At 41.2% G+C, this 19,589-nt stretch overlaps 1 protein-coding gene across 15 annotated transcripts in view; it reads left to right on the top strand.

Moving 5' to 3' along the window:
* The window catches only part of DNM1 (dynamin 1), a 224,914-nt gene that overhangs the window by 60,228 nt on the left and 145,097 nt on the right, over positions 1-19,589 (top strand). For all 15 annotated transcript variants that reach the window (XR_016315379.1, XR_016315377.1, XR_016315378.1 and 12 more), the window contains exon 2: positions 10,172-10,245. Coding sequence is in view for 12 of the 15 variants with exons in the window: in XM_089692909.1 (XP_089549035.1) it covers positions 10,172-10,245 (74 nt within the window). In the remaining 3 variants the exon portion in view is untranslated. The remainder of the gene's footprint in view (positions 1-10,171; positions 10,246-19,589) is intronic.

Raw genomic sequence — 19,589 nt, 5'->3', positions numbered from 1 at the left:
CAGAAAGAACAGTCAAAATGCAGACAAAGCACTCGGGACAAAATGTATGTGAAATGGTTTGAAACAGCAATGTTTTACTATGTAAAATTCGTTTTGAAAAAAACGAAATTTTTTTAAAATTTTCAAATTTCCCGCCGCTGGCGGCGCCCATACGTCCTGACGTCACAGGGACCGGAACACAGAAGCCGGATGCCGGCATCAGCCGGAGGAGATGGCCGGGGACGCTGCAGGGGACACATCGCGGGAGCGAAGGACAAGGTAAGCTCTTCAGGGACTCCCTATGCAGCGCCGCATGGTAAGCCCGAGTGTAGCTCGGGGTTACCGCTTTTGGTACAGAAACTTTACCCCGAGTTACACTCGGGAATACCACCAAGGAGGTTAATGGCCTTTGTACACCCCTCCAAATGATTGGCTGTTCCTAGTGAAGGACTTTCTTAATGCTGCAGCTTACAGTACAGAGACATACTGAGCACTGCTAACCTTGTGTTAATAGTTTCGGGAAGACCCTTTTCTGTTCCAGCATGATTGTTACCCCATACACAAAGTCAGCTCATGAAGACATGGGTTTTGTGAGTTTTGATCTGGAGGAAAATTAGTTATCTGCACAAAGTCCTGTCTCAACCCTACTGAACACATTTGGGGTGAATCAGAACACTGATTCCAGGTCAGGCCTTCCTGCCAACATCAGTACCTGACAGCACAAATGCTGTTTTAACCGGATGGGCACAAATTCCCAAAGATGTACTCAAATCTTGAGGAAAATCTTCTCAGAAGAGTTATTATTGCAAAGGTGGAGTGGAGAGCAACTCTAAATTGAAGGTTTTGGCAGATATGGTCTGAGCTCATAGAGGTGTGATTGTCAGGTCCACAGTTTTTGGTCAGATAGCATATTTTCAAACTATGCAAACAGACTTTTTTCTTTTTTTTGGTAAAATTTTAAACAGTTGGAAAACCTACAACCATTTGTGATGACATTTTAGCTTGTACAACATAATCAAGTTGTTGTTGTTTTTTTTATTTGAATATCATAAAAAGCCTTTGAAAGGGAGCTCCCCCTTTCTTTCTAAGACCTCTTATTACATGAATACCTTCTTGCCTACCCCATCGCCTCTTTAAAAAGTTCTGAACATCTGGTGGGGGCATAGAAATGATGACCATGTGACCACTGTGATTGGAACCTGGTCCCACAATTGTTGAGACCGAGATCTGTCGATGGGAGCACACTCTCAGCACAAAAACTTCACCACCCATCGACACATTTGTGGGTGTTAAAGTCAACCTTTTTGCCACTGTACATATGTGTTATGTGGGCAGCAACAGGTTAATACTCCACCGTATTTTCCATAAGGCCTCGTTCACACAGGCAGACTGATCAAGTCCACCTGTCTGTTTTTTTTAGGCGGACCCGATCGGACCCTCCATGGCTGACAGGTGTAAACAGACAGGCAGTTTGTTTACTTCCAACCACTTATAGAGGAGAGCAGGCTGTGTCTGCTCTGCATAGGAGGAGTGCACAGACTAGCCATCTGCCTAATCAGCGGGGATCAGCGGACAGATCCCCAGCTAAGCAAGTCCTTGCGGAGTATGCCTTGTGTGGAAAGGACCTAAAGTACACATGGACAATTATTAGGGATGGAAAGGGGGGAAGGGTTTGACGGAGCAGCAGCAGGCTTCAAAATATAGCAAATTTTATAAATTTTTTCTTTATTTTTTCCTGTTGTGTTTATCTTTTGGCAATTTTGGCTAAATTCAGCCAGAAAACTGTAGAGGGTGCAGGGATATTGAGTCTGGGGTCTCACTGTATAGTTTACATAACATGAACTGATAGTTTTTGTTGGTCTGTACCAAAGTGGATTTGATTTAAATCAAACTGATTTAAATCACCATTTAAATCACGATTTAAATCACTAGTCAGTAAGGCTTGATTTAAATCCTAGTTTTCTACATAAAGACTAATTCTTGCTGGTATAACTTTAATATGCAAGTAGATGAAGATTTTTAGAATAACAACTTTTCATATTAGTTTTTTTATCCCCAGTTTAATAGGTTAATCATTCGTATTTGGACAACTTTTCTGTTGTACTTAGGAAGGGGAAAAATAATCATTACCTTAATAATAACAATTTAAATAGATTTATTCAACTGAAACAATAACATTCCAGCATATGGTATTTGCTTAAACATCCATGTTTGTTAACTAATTTGGCTAAACAAAATATATATATTTTAAGAAACTTAGACTGTCAGCCCCTTCCTCCTCACACTTTGTTTCACTTTCTTCTTGTGCAGATCTATTCCACTCCAAACAATCAGAAAAATATTGTTTCTATTCTATTCACTGAACTTCTTGAAACTTAGCAGTGAAGGGGTTGATTCTGTATTCATAGGTTTGTAGAAGTTAGGATGAAGGTCTTTTTCTTAACTCTGTTCATGTTATAACATTTTTGCTGTGAAGAAGAGGCATGTGATCTCCGCTGAGTCAAATTCAGTTTTGAGAACTGCAAAAGTAAACCAAGCATCTGTGATAATATCTTGTAGGCAGAGAAACTGCCCAATAATCTTACAAAAACCTCTGGAAGAGCATGACATTGTGAATGGATTCATGGAATTTATTTACCAAAAAAATTAAACATATACAGCCTTATTCTACATAATTAAAAACTAATCTTTATTTTATGATGGAATAACCTTTGGATGGTAATATATTTTCCTCAAAAAGCAGTTTTTTAAAAAAAAAATCCGATTTAAATAAAAAAAATCCGATTTAAATTAAAAAAATCCGATTTTTTTTTTTTTTTTTTTTTTTTTTTTTTTTTTTAAATCATTGATTTTTATCTACCCTGGTCTGTACAGTTTTTGGCACCATTTTTTTTCCCTGGTATCTCCAGCTATATTACCTGGTTGGTTCAAAGCCTTTGGAATTTTATAGTTCTGATGATCTACACACCTCCTCCACCCATCCTAGGTTGAGACATAATTGTTTTTATACTGTTTAGGCGCTCTTTGTAATTACGCCTGTTTTGCATTACCTAAATACTGTACGTACTTTGGTCAAGCTGTACATATTTGTCAATTAATCTTACATGTGTCTGTACTACATTGTTTTTTTATTTTTGTTTGGAACAAACAAAAATTAATTGAATGGTAGAAAAAAGAAGCTTTACATATGTACAGATACCAAAATGCAATGGAAACTGTTATCAGGCGAATCCCTGAAATTCTAAAATAAAAATAAAAATATCTCAATATATAAAGCAGACAATGGGCGGCCTATAATAGCAAATGTTAGCATTAATTTCTGCCAAAAAAATAATCACAGGACACAAGGGGTGGAGCTTGTGCAAAGATGCATCATCACCAGGTTGTATGTAGGGAGGCATGATGTTTAATTGGCACTTTAGTTCAGAAATTGGACTGGGTCACATATCATTTTAACCCTTTCTTTGGCTTTTGGCTTTCTTTGCCTTTGGCCACCATTGATATTTTATATTTTCTCCTGTCAGTCATATTGTAGGCCTTTCTTTTTCTTCTCTTAGTAGAGCTGTGATGACTGCTCCTTCCCCAGCCTTGCTCTCTTTCTCTGGACTCTAATCCGGCTTTACCTTAAAGGTGCAGATTGATATTATGTGCAACAAGATTACTCTACCAGCTATCCAGGGATTACACAGTCACAGCTCGTAGCTCATCTTTGTAAGTTCATAGGTTAAAGGGAAATGGTAAAGCTTTGTTCTTTTTTTATTTAATTAAAATAACAATCATGTAATACTTACCTGCTCTGTGCAATGGTTTTGTACAGATCAGCCCTGATTCCCACATCTCGGGTCCTATGCTGGCGCTCTTGGCTCCTCCTCTTCATCCAGTGTCCCCATAGGAAGCCGCTTTCTATGGGGGCACTGTTGCAGTCACGCTTCTGAGCCCCGTTGTCTGCCTCCATAGACACGGACAGCGGGACATGGCCCCGCCTCCTTGTCCAGAGTTTGATTGACAATGGCTTCCGCTGCTATCAATCTACCCTGTTAAGAGGGACAGAGCAGGGAGATGCTGATCTCATGCAAAGTGCTGGATTGAGATCAGGCTCAGTTAAGTATAAGGAGGGGTGGGGGGCTGGATTGAGTCCTAGGCACAGCTTAGAAGGTTTTTTTACCTTAAACTATAGGCAAAACTTTTTTTTTAATCATTTTTGCTAGAGTAAGGTAGGGTTATAACACCTGTCAATTTTTGTTCGCCATCTGTGTACCATTGCAGGGATTTCCTTTCTTTTCCTTTCCCATAGCCAAACAGGAAATGAGAGGAAGTCCGGAAATCACTGCAAATTAAGGGAATTCCTTGAGGACCCCCAGGTCACCAGAATTAGTGCCCCATTGGAAGATTTCCCCTCTATTACTTTTCCAGAGATGCAAATAGAGAGGGTGAATCTCCCTAACAGAGGAAAAGACAGCAATAAAAACTGACAGGGGTTTTAATCCATCTCCACTCTATCCAAAACAAAAAAATAACTTTTGCCTTTAGTTATTCCTTAAAGCATAGAATGCATTAAGGTAAAAATCCTTAAAGTATAACTAAAGACAAAACTTTTTTCTAAATTTTGCATTTAGTAGAGAGGGATTAGAACTCCTGTCAGGTTCTTATTGGTGTCTGTGCCCCTGTTAAGGAGATTTGCCATCTCCATTTGTCCTGTTTACAATTATCATTGAAAGTAAAAGTAAAAGAAAATCCTAAATTTTGGGTCCCCAGAAATGTAAGGGGAAATCTTCCAATGGGGACACTAGTTCTGGAGACCTGGGGGTCCCCAAGAAATTCCCTTAATTTGCAGGAATTTTCTCTCACTTCCTGTTTGGCTATGGAACAGAAAGTGAAGGTAAATCTCCGCAATGGGACACAGATGGTGGAAAATAATCTGACAGGTGTTATAACCCTCCCTTACTCTATCCAAAAATGAAAAAAAAAAATGTTTCCTTTAGTTCTACTTTAATACTTTATAACCACTTTAAGGTAGCTTTCAAACTATAGCAACGTGTGAATGCTGTCATGCTTGCATTGCTATTCAGTGTTAAGGTGTTACTAAACCCACAACAGTTAAATGAGTCTGTATATGCAGTAAAGCATGCTTGTTATACTCACTGTGGAACCTAAGGGGTTAATCCTCTGCATTGTGTAAAAAGGCTGTTTGATCCTGACTTCTCTGATCCTCCCCTTCTTCTTCAATTGTCCCCCTTCTTATTTGCTGACAAGAAATATTGTGTGGAGTCACTCTGCACATGCTCAGTTTGGTGTGTATTACTAAAGAGGTTTTTTTTTTTCTTGGGGGAGTACATTAATTAGCACAGGGCCAATCAGCACTGTCCAGACAGGTCAGGGGTTCTGCATCCTCCTAGAGCAAAATGAAACCGCCTCCTACAAACTTTAACCAGTGCTCAGCTGGACACTTATAGAGTTCACAAGACTGCTCTAACTGCTGATGAGAAAAGGGTATTTAGCAGTTTATATTTACTAAAATAGTTGCACTTCCATGTTCTGTGTACTGCGGGAGACCAGATATAGTGAATGCGGGGTCCAGGGTTTAGTAACGTTATAATGGCATCCCAAGTATACAATGTAAAAAAAATGACAAACCGCTTAAAAAGGTGCATCAACTACTTTGCAATGTTTACTGCACATAGGACAGCCTATTGAAATGAATGGGTATGTGCATAGCATGACAACAGGCGTATTGGTGATGCCGGACATTACGGGGTTTATTTACTAAAGCTGGAGAGTCCAAAATCAGACTCCCTTCTGCATAGAAACCAATCAGCTTCTAACCTCAGCTTGTTCAATGAAGCTTTGGCAATGAAACCTGGAAGCTGATTGGAAGCTATGCAGAAGGGAGTCTGATTTTGGACTCTCCAGCTTTAGTAAATAAACCCCTATGGGTCATAGTGTGAATGGGGCCTTAATGCTGAAGCCAAGGCAGATATAAATACATCACTAATTTACATTATTTTTAAATGGGACTAGTGTTCGTACTTGAGTATATCTCGTGTTCTTCCCTGCACAATAGAACTCAGGTAGTACCAGGAACTGCATGCAAATATGTAGATAAGGTGTGCTGTGTGGAAATATGCAGACAAGGAACATGCTGATGGGCAGTCCACTTTATTTCTTACAGAACAAAGTTGTAGAGAAGAGACCTGGGCCTTGTTATGCTTCTGTATGATCTGTAGTTCTTTGGCTTTCCATCCATTTGTATTTATCTAACCAGATCACACGACACTCAACTTTCCGTTTCCTGGCCGGCATCCCTCTGACCATGAATAATTAAGGAGAAAGTGATTAGACAGGGCTCCAGTAGAGGAGAAGAACACACATGATCCCAGAGATATTGATTAAGTTGCAGATGGATAAGATGAATGCATACCTGTGTGATCATTACTCTGCACTAAAGAACTCCGTTAAGCATTATTTGCATCTGATCTGATCATATACACATATCCTCAGTACAGGTAAAATAACCCTTGGATCCTTATGTTGTTTAAGGGGTCTACATGCCCCTAACAGTCTGTTTTGTGTGGAAGGATTCAAACAAAAGCTGTGTGAGGCCACTCCCCTTTCTCTACATATTGTAGCTGTCAATATTGGGATGGGCACAGACACAACACCCCTCCTTCTTTGCAGCATATTGGCAGGCATTTTCTATTCGCTGTGGCAGCCTTATTAAAAAAATTAACTGTAAGGCATCTTTTTTTTTTTTTGATCTGCCAGCCATAGAGGATGCACTTTCAAAAACAAAATCAGAAATGTGAGCTCCCATATTTCCATCAAGAGAGGTGAATTTAACGTAAGCAAGTCAGCTGCAGATTGTGACTTGTATGAAGAAGGATATAGTCCCTTTCAGTTGCTCGGTGAAAAGGAGTATCTAGTACCTGTGATATGGACATTAGATCCTTGTGATACGGTCAGCACAGTGACATTACCTTTTGCAAAAGAATACAAGATATAAAGTTACATTACAGGAATCCACCAAAGGAAATGCAGGAGGCTTAAGTTAATGGTACAGTGTAACATTTGATTAGGGCTGTCTTCAGGTTAGAATTCATCCTAAACAAAATTTCAATATGGCTACCCCCCAAAAAAGTATGTAAACTCTGCATCTCATATTCCTCAAATGTACCTGCTGTACCATATACTTGTATCAAAAATGATCCTGTTCACTTTTTATTGCTTCCTTTGCATGAAATATGTTTTCCTATTAAAAACTGACTACACTAGGCATGAGAGTACTGTGTAGTCTGTTCTCTAGCTATGTCAAGAACTCAGTGTGCTCTCCTCCAATGATCAGACTTCTGCTGACACGCCCCCTTTGAACAGACTATCACTGGGAAGATTAGTGTCCTGCTGTTTCTCCTCCCCCAGCTCTTATGCAGCTGAGAACAGAGAGTATGGGGTTCCTTATAAAAAAGGGGGAAAAAAGGTGTTTATAATGCTTTTTATATCTATATACAAATGTTTTACCTTTCATTTATTTTTTAAACTATATGGCTTGTTTTACAGATTAGGGTTTACTATCGCCTTTAAGCTGGCCGTAGATGGATAAAATACAGTCTGGTCCCAGTTTGCTAGTGAGTTTGCGCATCACATTAAATGACCAATAGAGAAGCTCATGAGATGGGAGAAGGTGGGCCAAAATCAACTATTACAGGGAAAGTTTCAATTTGCATGTAACATCAGCAGCATATGGCTTCATTCACACAGCATAGTGTTTTTTTTGATTACGGATCTGAATGCCACTGCATTGTTTTCAATGGAGCCATTCACACAGGTGCGGAAACATAAGGTGCTTTCAGATCCATAACACAGAATCCAAAAATCTGCATGTAAGAAAAAGCCGTTTTACATGCTTGTGCTTATAAATGCATGTGTACTTGTTTGTAAGCAGATAGATTAAGACTAAAAAAAGGAGAACATAAATGATCACAAAAACAAATTATGTGCGCATATGTGTCTTTCAGCATTTAAACGCATCTGTACGCAAATGTTTTACTGATCATTACGAAGGAACTTTTCTCCTAGAAAACACATATTATACATCAGTAAAAATTTTATGGCCATGTGAATGAGGCCTATATCCCTGTACTTACATATAATACTAACTTGTGCTTTTTACTGAAGTTAGCACTAATGCAGGCCATAGATGGGTCGAAAATCGGCCGATTTTTCGGCCGAAAATAAAATCGGCCGATTTTCGGATCGTTAGTGGGCTATTTGGCCGTTTTTCGGGATTTTGGCCGTTTGTTTTTTTTTTGTAAAGTTGGAAAAAAATCGGCCGATCGGCCGATTTTCGCGGCAATAATGGGCTAATCGGCCGATTTTTTTTTACCGATAAAAAATCTGAGCATGAGCAGTGACCTGCAAGAGGAAGACAAAAAGAAGAAAAAGAAGAAGAGGAAGAGGATGAAGAAGAAGAGGATGAAGAAGAAGATGAGGATGAGGAAGAAGAAGATGAGGATGAAGAAGAAGAGGATGAGGATGAAGAAGAAGAAGAAGAGGATGAAGAAGAAGAGGGTGAAGAAGAAGAAGATAAGGATGAATAAGAAGAAGAGGATGAGGATGATGAAGAAGATGAGGATGAAGAAGAAGAAGAGGATGAGGATGAAGAAGAAGAAGAAGAGGATGAAGAAGAGGATGAGGATGAAGAAGAAGAAGTAGAAGAAGAAGAAGAGGATGAGGATGCAGAAGAAGAAGAAGAAGAGGATGAGGATGAAAAAGAAGTAGGATGAAAATAAGAGGAATTCCAGTCCAGCAAAAAGTGTCTCTGCAGAGAGCTCCGCTATTTCTTTGACAGTTCTCTGACAGTTCCTTGACATTTACAGCGGTTGCAACATTGTATCTATTTGTTTCCGAATAAAACCATCTGTATCCTAAATGGAAACAAATAGATACAATGTTGCAACCGCTGTAAATGTCAAGGAACTGTCAGAAATAGCAGAGCTCTCTGCAGGGACACGTTTTGCCGGCTGTAGACGGGATGAAAATCGGCCGATTTTTTTTTTACCATTGGTGGTAACGTCGGCCACTTGAATGACCGATTGTTCGTTTTTTTAAAAGAAAAATCGGCCGATTTTCGACCCATGTATGGCCTGCATAACACATACATTTTTTGATAGTTTGAATTGCTCAAGTTGCTTTAAATTCATATACTGTATGAATGAAGTATATAAGGCAGCCTTTCTCAACCCTTTCAGCACAGGGGAACCCTTGAAATAATTTCCAGTCTTAGGGAACCCCTGCTAAAAATTACTCTACAACCCATGATACATTCGTGTGATGGTCAGTGGGAAGAATGCTCCTTACACTTGAGGTCATTGGGAAGAATTACCCCATAAAAGATCAATGGTGCCAGTGGGAACTTATCTGAGAGGTACAAATTACTTCTGTTCCTTACTGTGTGTGTGTGTATGTGTATATATATATATATATATATATATATATATATATATATATATATATATATATATATATATATATATATATATATATATTATAGCAAATGAGAGATTTTGTGGATGTATATTTGTACTTGAGTTATTTTGTCTATATTTAAAGCCTGGTACACACTGGCCGTTTTTTTTTTTTTTCATTCAACCCAGCGGGCTGAACAAAAAAAGTACTGCAGAGCTCAGGAGGAGCCGCAATACTAACAATTTGATGTTACTACAGCGATCTCCCCCGCTGAGCTATTGTGTTCTGCTAGGGGGAGGTGCCCGCCAGACTGCATCGGTCAGGGTTGTCAGCCAATGGTTGCCGATTGGCAGACCTTTTTCGGTCTTGCCCTTTCGACAGAAGTTGGTCGAATGGCTAGCTTCTGTCGGACTGGCCACCGTACACGTGAGCCGAATGTTGGCCAACATTTGGCCCGTGTGTACTAGGCTTAAGTTTATTCGGATTATTACCCCTTGGAGTTCTCCTGAGGAAGTGGGTTTACTCCGCAAAATGCATAAAGGCAACAACTACATGTAAAAGGGAGTTCATCATACTAGAGAAGGGTTTTTTTTCTATTCTAACAGCGATGCACACCTTTTTATCTATGAATCTTATGTGAATATTGGTTGTAAAATTATCTTTATAATGTATTCTTCCTTACAATACATGTTGTGATATATTCTATCACTATCCCTTTATTTTACTATTTCAGGGATTTTCTTCCCCGTGGATCTGGTATTGTTACCCGTAGACCTCTTGTCCTTCAGCTGGTCACTTGCCCTACAGGTGAGCAAAATACTAACTATACATTTTGTTTTCCATACATCATCCTGTTGTACTGTATGTGATCTATGTTTGATACATTCTGACCCATTTCAACATAAATCACGACTAGCTGTAAGAAGTCAGGGAGATCCTCATCATTTCTCTTGCTATCCCATCTAACAATATGTGCACATAGAGACCATTTTAGACCCTATTATTCTCTCTCATGTCACAGCTGTCTCGCAATCCCTAAGGCTAGGTTCACATCTGTGCGTTTGGTTCCTGCTACAGGTCGTCACATGTTCCAGCCATGCAACCACCCACACAGAAAACCATGCTGGATGCATACAGTTGCCGTTAATCCAAAGGGCACACTGCACACACTGGAAATCTCTCTTGCTCTGCACTTGCGGTTTTCGTGCAGGTTGCAATTTCTAAAATAATGCAAGGACCTTTTTCCATACGTTTTTCATTTGAATGGGCTGCTGTGCCTGCACAAAACATAGCTCACAGAGCCTCATATGTGTTAACCTAACCTAAATAGCAGCCACAAAAATTCCATGCAAAATTCAACTTTGTCATCAAAAGTCTGATGTCCATGAAGCCTGCTTGCACATAGTTCCAAACTGCTCGGAATCTAAGAATTTAAACAGAATGACAGAGTCTTTCGGGTTCAGGACATGTTTCAGAACCAAGTGCTGGAACACTTATGTACTGTCACAGCTGGGACAGGAGAGCCCGGGAAGGTGGTGGTGGTGGGGGGGCTGCGCCCTTCTGCCTCCTATAAAAGCAATCCAGCAGCTGGTCAGCCGCTAGGATCACTTTTACAAAAAAGTCCATCGCTGGCAGAAAAAAAACATACTGGGATGATACCTGTAGCTGCAGGTAAACCCCTGCGATATACTTGTATGTCGTGGGGGCTGAAGTGATTAAAAGTGGTCGACCCGATGCTGCATCTGTTCCCCGCAACTTCTAAGACTGAGAAATAAGTGATCAAAGACCACTGATCACTCAGTTTTCAGGGGGCAAAGACACGGTGACTGCTCACTGAAGCGGTGAGCCAGTTAAGCATCTGGGTGGATTCCGACATTATTGCCAGATCCCTGCAGAGTATCGTAAGCCAACAGCAGACTTTAGCCTGCTGTCGACTGAAAATGGGTCACAGGAGTGCAGAACGAACTGCACTCCTGTGATCCCCAGAAGAAGTTTAGGCAAAATAGCTTTGGCTGTACTTCCCCTTTAAGCATCAACTTCCATTATTGCCCTGAGGTATTTTGTAACCAAATGCAGAGAACTGCAATGAAAGACCATGCTGTGATACAAATCTGTGCAAATGTGTGGTGCTTATTTATTAATATGTTTGTTATGCACATTTAAAATATGTTAAAATAAACAAAGATTGTGCACTTACCATGACCACCAATCACTGAGAAACCATGGCATACTTTAAGAGGTGCACATTAAGCCCACAGAAATCTCTTTCCAACCTTGAAGGAGCTAGTTGGGTGTGTTTGCTTCCTAGACCAAACATTCCCTTAAATTTTATACAGTTTATGAGGAGTTGAGTAAGGCCCCTTTCACACAATCGGTCCAGCCGCGTCTGCCTGTCAGGTTTTCAAGCGGAGACCACATCGAATTCCCCCATTCTCCTCTATGGAGCAGCAGATATAAACGGACTTGTGTCCATTTACTCCTGCCTACCTCCAATCCGATCCAATCTGCTAAAAACAAACTGAAGAAGAGCTGTTCCCTTCCGTCTGGGCAGATCCATTCAAAGGGCAGTCAGGTGTAAACGGACAGCTGGGCGGTTTACATCTGCCTGCCATAGAGCAAAGCGGGCTGTGTCTGTTCGCTCTGCATAAACTGAGCGCACATGGACCTGTCATCCAATCTCTCCGCTCTGCTCAATGGGGAATCAGCAGACAGATTCCCCTGCTGAACAAAGTATCTGTCCCATGTGAAAGGGAACTAAGGGTTTCATTTATAGAAACAAAAAAATGGATTGCTTCAAGTGAATAATAATTTGATTTACCGTATTCTAAAATGTTTCCAGATTAGATGTGAAAATGGAAGTTCATATCTAATTGTTTCGACTGAATGGAAAGTTTTCATTGCCAGAGTTTCTATACTTTGAGCTCAGTATAATTAAGTTTTTACTTTTTACTGTTTCTTCTGCTTGCTATACATAGTAAGCTCTTCCTTCCCTGATTCTACATAACTGCACAGAAGACAATAGACAGGATATATCATTTTAGTAGTCCTCTTTTCTATAAATACTACTGTAATTTATGTTTTTTTTAAGTATAGGGTACTTGCCATCGATCTGCCAAGCTGCACAGTCCACAGCTGACAGCAGCAGGAAATTTGCTAGATTTTTCTAATGTGGCCTGTTGCCTGACAAGCCTTATTTTTCTATTAAACATGTTTATGGAAATGATGGACATAATTTAATTTTGTCTCTTGGTTGATAGGCCAGTGTATTTTTTATTTATAGGAGTCTCAGTACATGGAATAAAGTGATAGGCAGATGATTAGCAGTTGTTTTGCTGGGGAAGATATGAGCATTAGAAAGCAAGAGCGCATATAGACATAGGACGGCAGTTTGCCATGCAAGCATGACCCAAACACCTTTTGGCATCTTAGACAACTGGTACTGCCATGGACATAAATGTTTAACCTAGTTTATCTTTTTTTTTAAATTTATTTAACAATATGCTTAAAGAAATGTAGCTAAAATTTTGTTACATTTCCCTGTTTTAGGATGAGCCTGGTGATGAAATGAGATCACTACAGAAAGGGGCAAGTGTCCAATATTCTAATTACATAGGCCATACACTTGCTAATTTACGAGTTAGAATATATTATTGAAAAAATTTAGTGATTTTTGGGACAAATGGGGGCTGCCTTTTTAATGGATTTACTTACGTAATCAAGTTGAGAAAAGACACATGCCCGTCAAGTTCAGCAATTACTTTCTGTTCCTAAGGTGCTCTGATACTCTGATATAATATTTCACAGTGTTGTTACTGTGGAACATAGTGTTACATCTAGCTTTTTTTTAAGAATCTACATAGTTAACCTCCAGGATGTGCCTGTGCATCAAAAATGAAGCTTGGAGAGCAGAGTCAGATGTAGGAGGTGAAGGGGACGGTAATGCATTTCAGAGCATGCTCAATAGGCTCCTTATTCAGAGATTAAACAACTTTCCTTCTTACTTTCGTCCCCCTTTCCTCTAGGTGCCAGAGGATGGTTTCTTGTCATTTACCATGATTTTAACCACCTCAATACAGGGCACTTTTACCCCCTTCCTGCCCAGACCAAATTTCAGCTGTCAGCGCTCGCACACTTTGAATGATAATTACTCAGTCTTGCAACACTGTACCCAAATTAAATTTTTGTCCTTTTTTCACACAAATAAAGATTTTTTTTGGTCGTATTTAATTAGCACTGGGTTTTTTATTTTATGCGCTGTAAATTAAAAAAGACCAAAAGATTTGAAAAAAAAAACCAACGCATTTTTCTTCTTTTCTGTTATAAAATTTTGCAAATAAGTAATTTTTCTTCATAAATTTGTGCCAAAATGTATACTGCTTTGGTAAAAATAATTCCAATTGGTGTGTATTATTTGGTCTGAGTCTACAAGCTATGGTACCAGTCATTGAAAATTTAACACACCTGATGTTCTGACTCATTTCTTGAGACACTAACAAGCCAGGACAGTACAAATACCCCCAAAATGACACCTTTTTGATCCCACATTTTTTTTCCCACAATTCTTTGTAAAATGAAGAAAGTAAATAAAATTTGTTTTTTTTCACACAACTGTTATATTAACAGGTTATTCCTCTCACACAGCACATGCATACTTGCAGCTTCACCCCAAAACACATCCTCCTGAGTATGGGGACTTTTCCACAGCCTGGCCACATACAGAGGCCCAACATCCAAGTAGTACCTACAGACATTCTGGAGGCATAAATTACGCATTTATCTCATTTTTTGACTACCTATCACATTTTTTAAGGCCCTGGAGCACCAAGACAATGGAATTAGCCACAAAATGACCCCATTTTGGAAAGCAAACACCCCAATGTATATTCTACGAGGCATAATGAGTCTTTTGAACATGTCATTTGTTTTTATAAGTTTTCAGAAAATGTGCAAAGTTGTCCATTTATAAGATATTTCTAACACATAGCATGTACATACCAAGAATTACACCCCAAAACACATTCTGCTACTCTTCCCGAGTATGGCGATACCACATGTGTAAGACTTTTCTACAGCCTTGCTACATCCAGAGGCCCAACATCCAAGTAGCACCTTCAGGCTTCTAACATACAGCATGTTCATACCAAGAATTACACCCAAAAAATACATTCTGCTGAGCAAAGGGTAAACAAAAAAATTACCTGTGGTTTTTGTAGTACAGTTGTCCACAGAGGAGAGAATTGGTCCAGGCAGCAAGCAGGGACATGGTCAGTTACTGAAAAAGGAATCGCCTAGGCAGCAGGAAAGAATACTTTCCATAGTCCCTACAGGCAGCAGGCAGCGATATTGCCAGCACAGCCAAAGCATTGGTCCAGGAAGCAGGAAGACATGGTCAGCAATAGCCAAATGAGTTGTCCAGGCAGACACATGGCCAAAATATCAGTCCTGGTAGTAGGCAAGAACACTGTCCATAGTACAGGTAGCAGGCAGAGGTGTGGTCAGTTCATGCGGCAGGCAGAGGCATGATGGCAGTAAGTCAGCAGCAGGCAGAAATATCAGGCTTAGGGCATTGGTCAGGTAAGACCTGGGCACAGGTGTAGAGGCTTTGTTCCACCCAATCCTTTCGAAGCCTCTGGACTAACAAACCCTTTTCTGGGAATTACAAAACCCGTAGAAAACCAAAGACTTTGTTTTCTCTACTCGAAAAATCTATTCTGGAGCCCCTCACATACCTGAGACCCCTGTGTTGTCTTGAATCCAACTAATAGAGTCGCAGGCATAAGATCAATTCAAGAGGAAGGCAAAAAGCATGGTCAATTAACAGGCCAAGGTCAATTCATCTGGAAGGCAGAAACGTGGTTGATAGTTCAAGCGGCAGGCAGAAGCATCGTCAATAAACAGTCTAAGGTCAGTTCAGGCGGCAAGCAGAGGCATTGTTGATAAACAGTCCAGGTCATACAGGGAAATAGCAGATAGTGGACACTGGAAAAATATCTTGACTAATAGTGTAGAGATGTGTGATAGATCCGGGAGCACTCTCCAATGCAGAGTCCTGACTGAGAATGACATTTGGGACAGTAGTATCGGATGTCACAGCGAATTTGGTTACTGGAACATACACAACATTTTTGGGGGGGTTTGCGGCCTATTTGGGTAAGAGGGAGGATATCTGGGAAATGCCTCTCATGGAGTCTGGTCAAAGAATCAGGGCGAATTTGTTCAGGTGCATGACCATTTGGACAGAGAAGGGCTGTAACAATATCCTCTTGACTTAAAAGAGATGGCATATGAATTGTACAGGGCTAACGGAAACAAGTTGATGGCAACCTTTTCATATCAATGGAGTGATCTCCTGGTGGCTAAGTACGGCTGTAACATCTGGTCATTCATATCCACCCCCCCCCATGAACTGGTTATAGTCATGTATACATCTTGGTTTCTGGATGGGACCTTGTCTTGTTTGAAGTTCCACCGAGGTGTCATCATTTATTGAGGAAAGGATATAGACATCTCTTTTATCTTTCCACTTTAGGGCTAGGATCTCTTCATTCCGCAAACTGGCTGTTTCACCCTGGTTTAATTTTGTAGTGACCAATCGTTGTGGGAAGCCCTTGCGGTTGGCCCGTGCTGTTCCACAGGCCATAGTTTTCTTCAAATAGAGAAATAGAGATAGCAGAATAGTGGGAGACTTGTATAGAAATTATCTACATACAAATGGTAACCCTTCTCAAACATCAGTTCTTTAAGCTGCCCAACAATTTCCAGGGGGGTCTAGCTGGCTGTCCTTTCCCTCATAAATTATAAATCTTGAAGTTGTAGATATATCCCGTGGCCCTGTCCCATGTGTTTGTAAAATATTACTCCATATTTGGCCCATATTTAAGGAGGGCACTGGGTATTACTATTGAAATGCACAAACCCTCATTATCATCTCATAGCGTGTTCTGGACATACAAGATGAATAGACTGGCATATGATATATAGGTTGGGTAGACTCGTAGGCATGGACTTAATTTTTTTTTTTTTGTCAGTCCCATGTTCATAGTAAGCCCAAGAAAATTTTTTAATTCCTCCATGGTGAGGGGGTTTCCACACAAATGGGCGGGCATATGACGAATTGGGATTGCTGGCTATATATTGGCTGGCATACAGGTTACACTGCTCCACAATGTAATTTAGAAGATCATTAGTAAAAAAGTAAATTAAAAAAAAAAAATGGAGTATTATTTTCTGCTTGTATCTAAGGGCCTGCCTGTGCTATAAAAGGGGTAATTGTGGGTTCTATTGAATTAGCAGGCAGTCACGTGGGATATAAAAGTACATCTGGGAGGCTAATATGGGCCCTACCTTGTTGTGGACGAGAAACCCTGCTACTAGTGCCTGGCCTATCATCTGGGAATGCAGCCCTGCTTGTACTCACCACGGCACCAGGATTTGTAACTCTACTGGTGGATGCCTGCCTATCTTCTGGGAGTGCTGCGCTGCTTGTACTCGCCTCTGCGCTACTGGTGGATGCCTGCTCCTCCTCAGACCTCCTGAACCTCTTTGGACTGTCTTCCTCAGGATCTGTTGCTGACCCACTGCTTTCAACTGGCTCATACTCATTATCTGAGTCTGACAGAGAAAGTTCCCTACTACTCTTGTCCGTCATACTCAATTTTTGGAAACCTCCTCGCTGGTGTATAATTTTTTTAGACATTTTGATATTCACTGGTACTGATGTTTATCACTGGTCGGACGTTGATTTGACACTGATACTCTGTGACAGATATTGATCGCTGGTACTGGTGTGGATTTGAGACTGGTACTTTGTGACAGATATTGATCACTGGTGCAGGTGTGGATTTTACTCTGGTACACTCTGACAAATGTTATTCACTGGCACTGATGTGGATTTTACACTAGTACTGTGTGACAGATACTGAGCACTGGTAAACTGACAGATGTAGATCACTGGTGCAGATGTGAATTGTACACTAGTACACCTTGACAGATGTGGATCACTGGTGCAGTTGTGAATTTTACATTGGATCACTGGTACAGATGTGGATCACTGGTACACTGTGACAGATGTGGATCACTGGTACAGATGTGGATCACTGGTACACCATGACAGATGTGGATCACTGACACAGTTGTGGAATTTTACACTGGTACATCGTGACAGATGTGGATCTTACACTGGTACAATGTGACAGATGTGGATCACTGGAACAGATGTGGAATTTTACACTGGTACATCATGACAGATGTGGATAGTACAGATGTGGATTTTGCAGTGGTACACCGTGAAAGATGTGGATCATTGGTACAGATGTGGGTGACCACTGGTACTGTGTAACAGATGTGGATCACTGGTACTGTGACAGATGTGGATCACTGGTACAGATGTGGATGACCACTGGTACTGTGACAGATGTGGATCACTGGTACTGTGACAGATGTGGATCACTGGTACTGTGTGACAGATGTGGATCACTGGCACTGTGACAGAAGTGAATCACTGGCACTGTGACAGACGTGGATCACAGATGTGGTCACTGGCACTGTGACAGATGTGGGTCGCTGGCACTATGACAGGGTAATGTGTGTGTGTGTGTGTGTGTGTAACTCACAGATCGGCTCTGCTCCTCCTCAATAGCGGGCTCTGTGTGAGGAGAGGCAGAGCCATTCCACTGAATGGCGGCTTTGTTGATCTTACATGACAGCTATGATTGGACACAGCCATCAAGTGATCAGAAGGGCCAATTGGAGAGCCCTTCTGCTGAGCGGCCTTGTGCTGTGTCCGGGGGACACAGGCACACCAAGATTGCGTGGCCATGTTCTGAGGGACGTACGGGAATGTCCACTCAGAACGGCAAAGATCCTACCTGACCATTTATGTGCAGTGGCCAGGTGGGAAGCAGTTAAAGAGGATCTTCTCTCTAGAAGGAAAAAATGAAATGTCCACAGCTACAAATACTGTAGTTGCTGACTTTTAGTAGAAGGATACTTACCTGAGCAGGAACTCAGCGCTGTCCTCACCCAGGCTGTTTCTTTCCTGGTCTTCGGGGGGAACCAGCATGTTTACTGTTGGAATCCGGCTATGACTCCTTTTTATGTCACAGCTGGCTTCCTACTGCGCATGCATGAGCCGCACTGCACTTTGTAAATTGTCTTGCAGCCTTCTGGGACCTGTGACATGCCCCAGAAGGCTGCTGACAAAGAAAGGATAACCCCTCTCCAAAAAAAAAAAATTATTGTGCAAAATGGTGTAGGGGGAGGAAGGGGACATAAAGCAGAACTTCCCCTTTACGGTGAAGAACTCTCACCAAAAATGTAAAGAAAGTTAACATGTTCCCCAGGAGACCCTGTGCACATAGCACTTGTCCCTGTTTAAAGTGGAACTAAATGTAAAAAATTGTGAACGGCAGGTTTTTTTTTACAGATGAGTCATTCAATAAAGTACACTTACCTGCCTAATTCGCAATCTTCTGTGGAAGGTACACATGCGCAGCTCAGTTCACGTTCTGGCACAATGCCAGTGTTCTGGGATGACTTCATTACCACACATGTGCTGAAGAGACGTCATCCTGCCAATCAAAACAGCCGAAGGCTGGCACCTGGAAAAACCCACGGAGAAGGTGCCAACCAAGGTCCTCACAGGCATCAGACTATTGAAATTCAGTTAAGTAGTTAAGCCTTTAGTTCCACTTTAAATCTGTGCTGTGCAATAGAAATATAATTACCGTATTCTTCGCTCCATGCGATGCACTTTTTTCCCCCAAAAAAAGGGGGGAAAATGTCAGTGCGTCTTATGGAGCAAATGTAAAGTGGCCAGTCCGGTTTTTCTGCCGCCACCATGTCAGAATATCAGGCCGGCCACTCAGCTCTTCTCTCCTTCAGGACCTTACCTATTCCTCGCTCCAGCGCTGCAGTCTTCCCGCAGCGGCTTCTGTGACAGCCGGGTGCCTACTGCGCATGCGCGAGAAGTGCTGCGCTTTGTGAATGGTCCGGTGTCTTCTTGGACACATGACAAGTCCCAGAAAGCTCCGGGCCAATCACAAAGCGCAGCGCTTCTCGCATATGCGCAGTGGGCACCCGGCTGTCAGAGAAGCCGCCGCGGGAAGAAGAAGGAAGACAACTCCGCGGAAGTGGGAGCGGGTACCTGTCAA

This window comes from Staurois parvus, unplaced genomic scaffold, assembly GCF_062004578.1.
Source record: "Staurois parvus isolate SC_StPar_1 unplaced genomic scaffold, SC_StPar_1.0 ptg000608l, whole genome shotgun sequence".
In the NCBI taxonomy this organism is placed as follows: Eukaryota; Metazoa; Chordata; class Amphibia; order Anura; family Ranidae; genus Staurois; species Staurois parvus.
This window is presented reverse-complemented; position numbering and strand designations above follow the sequence as displayed.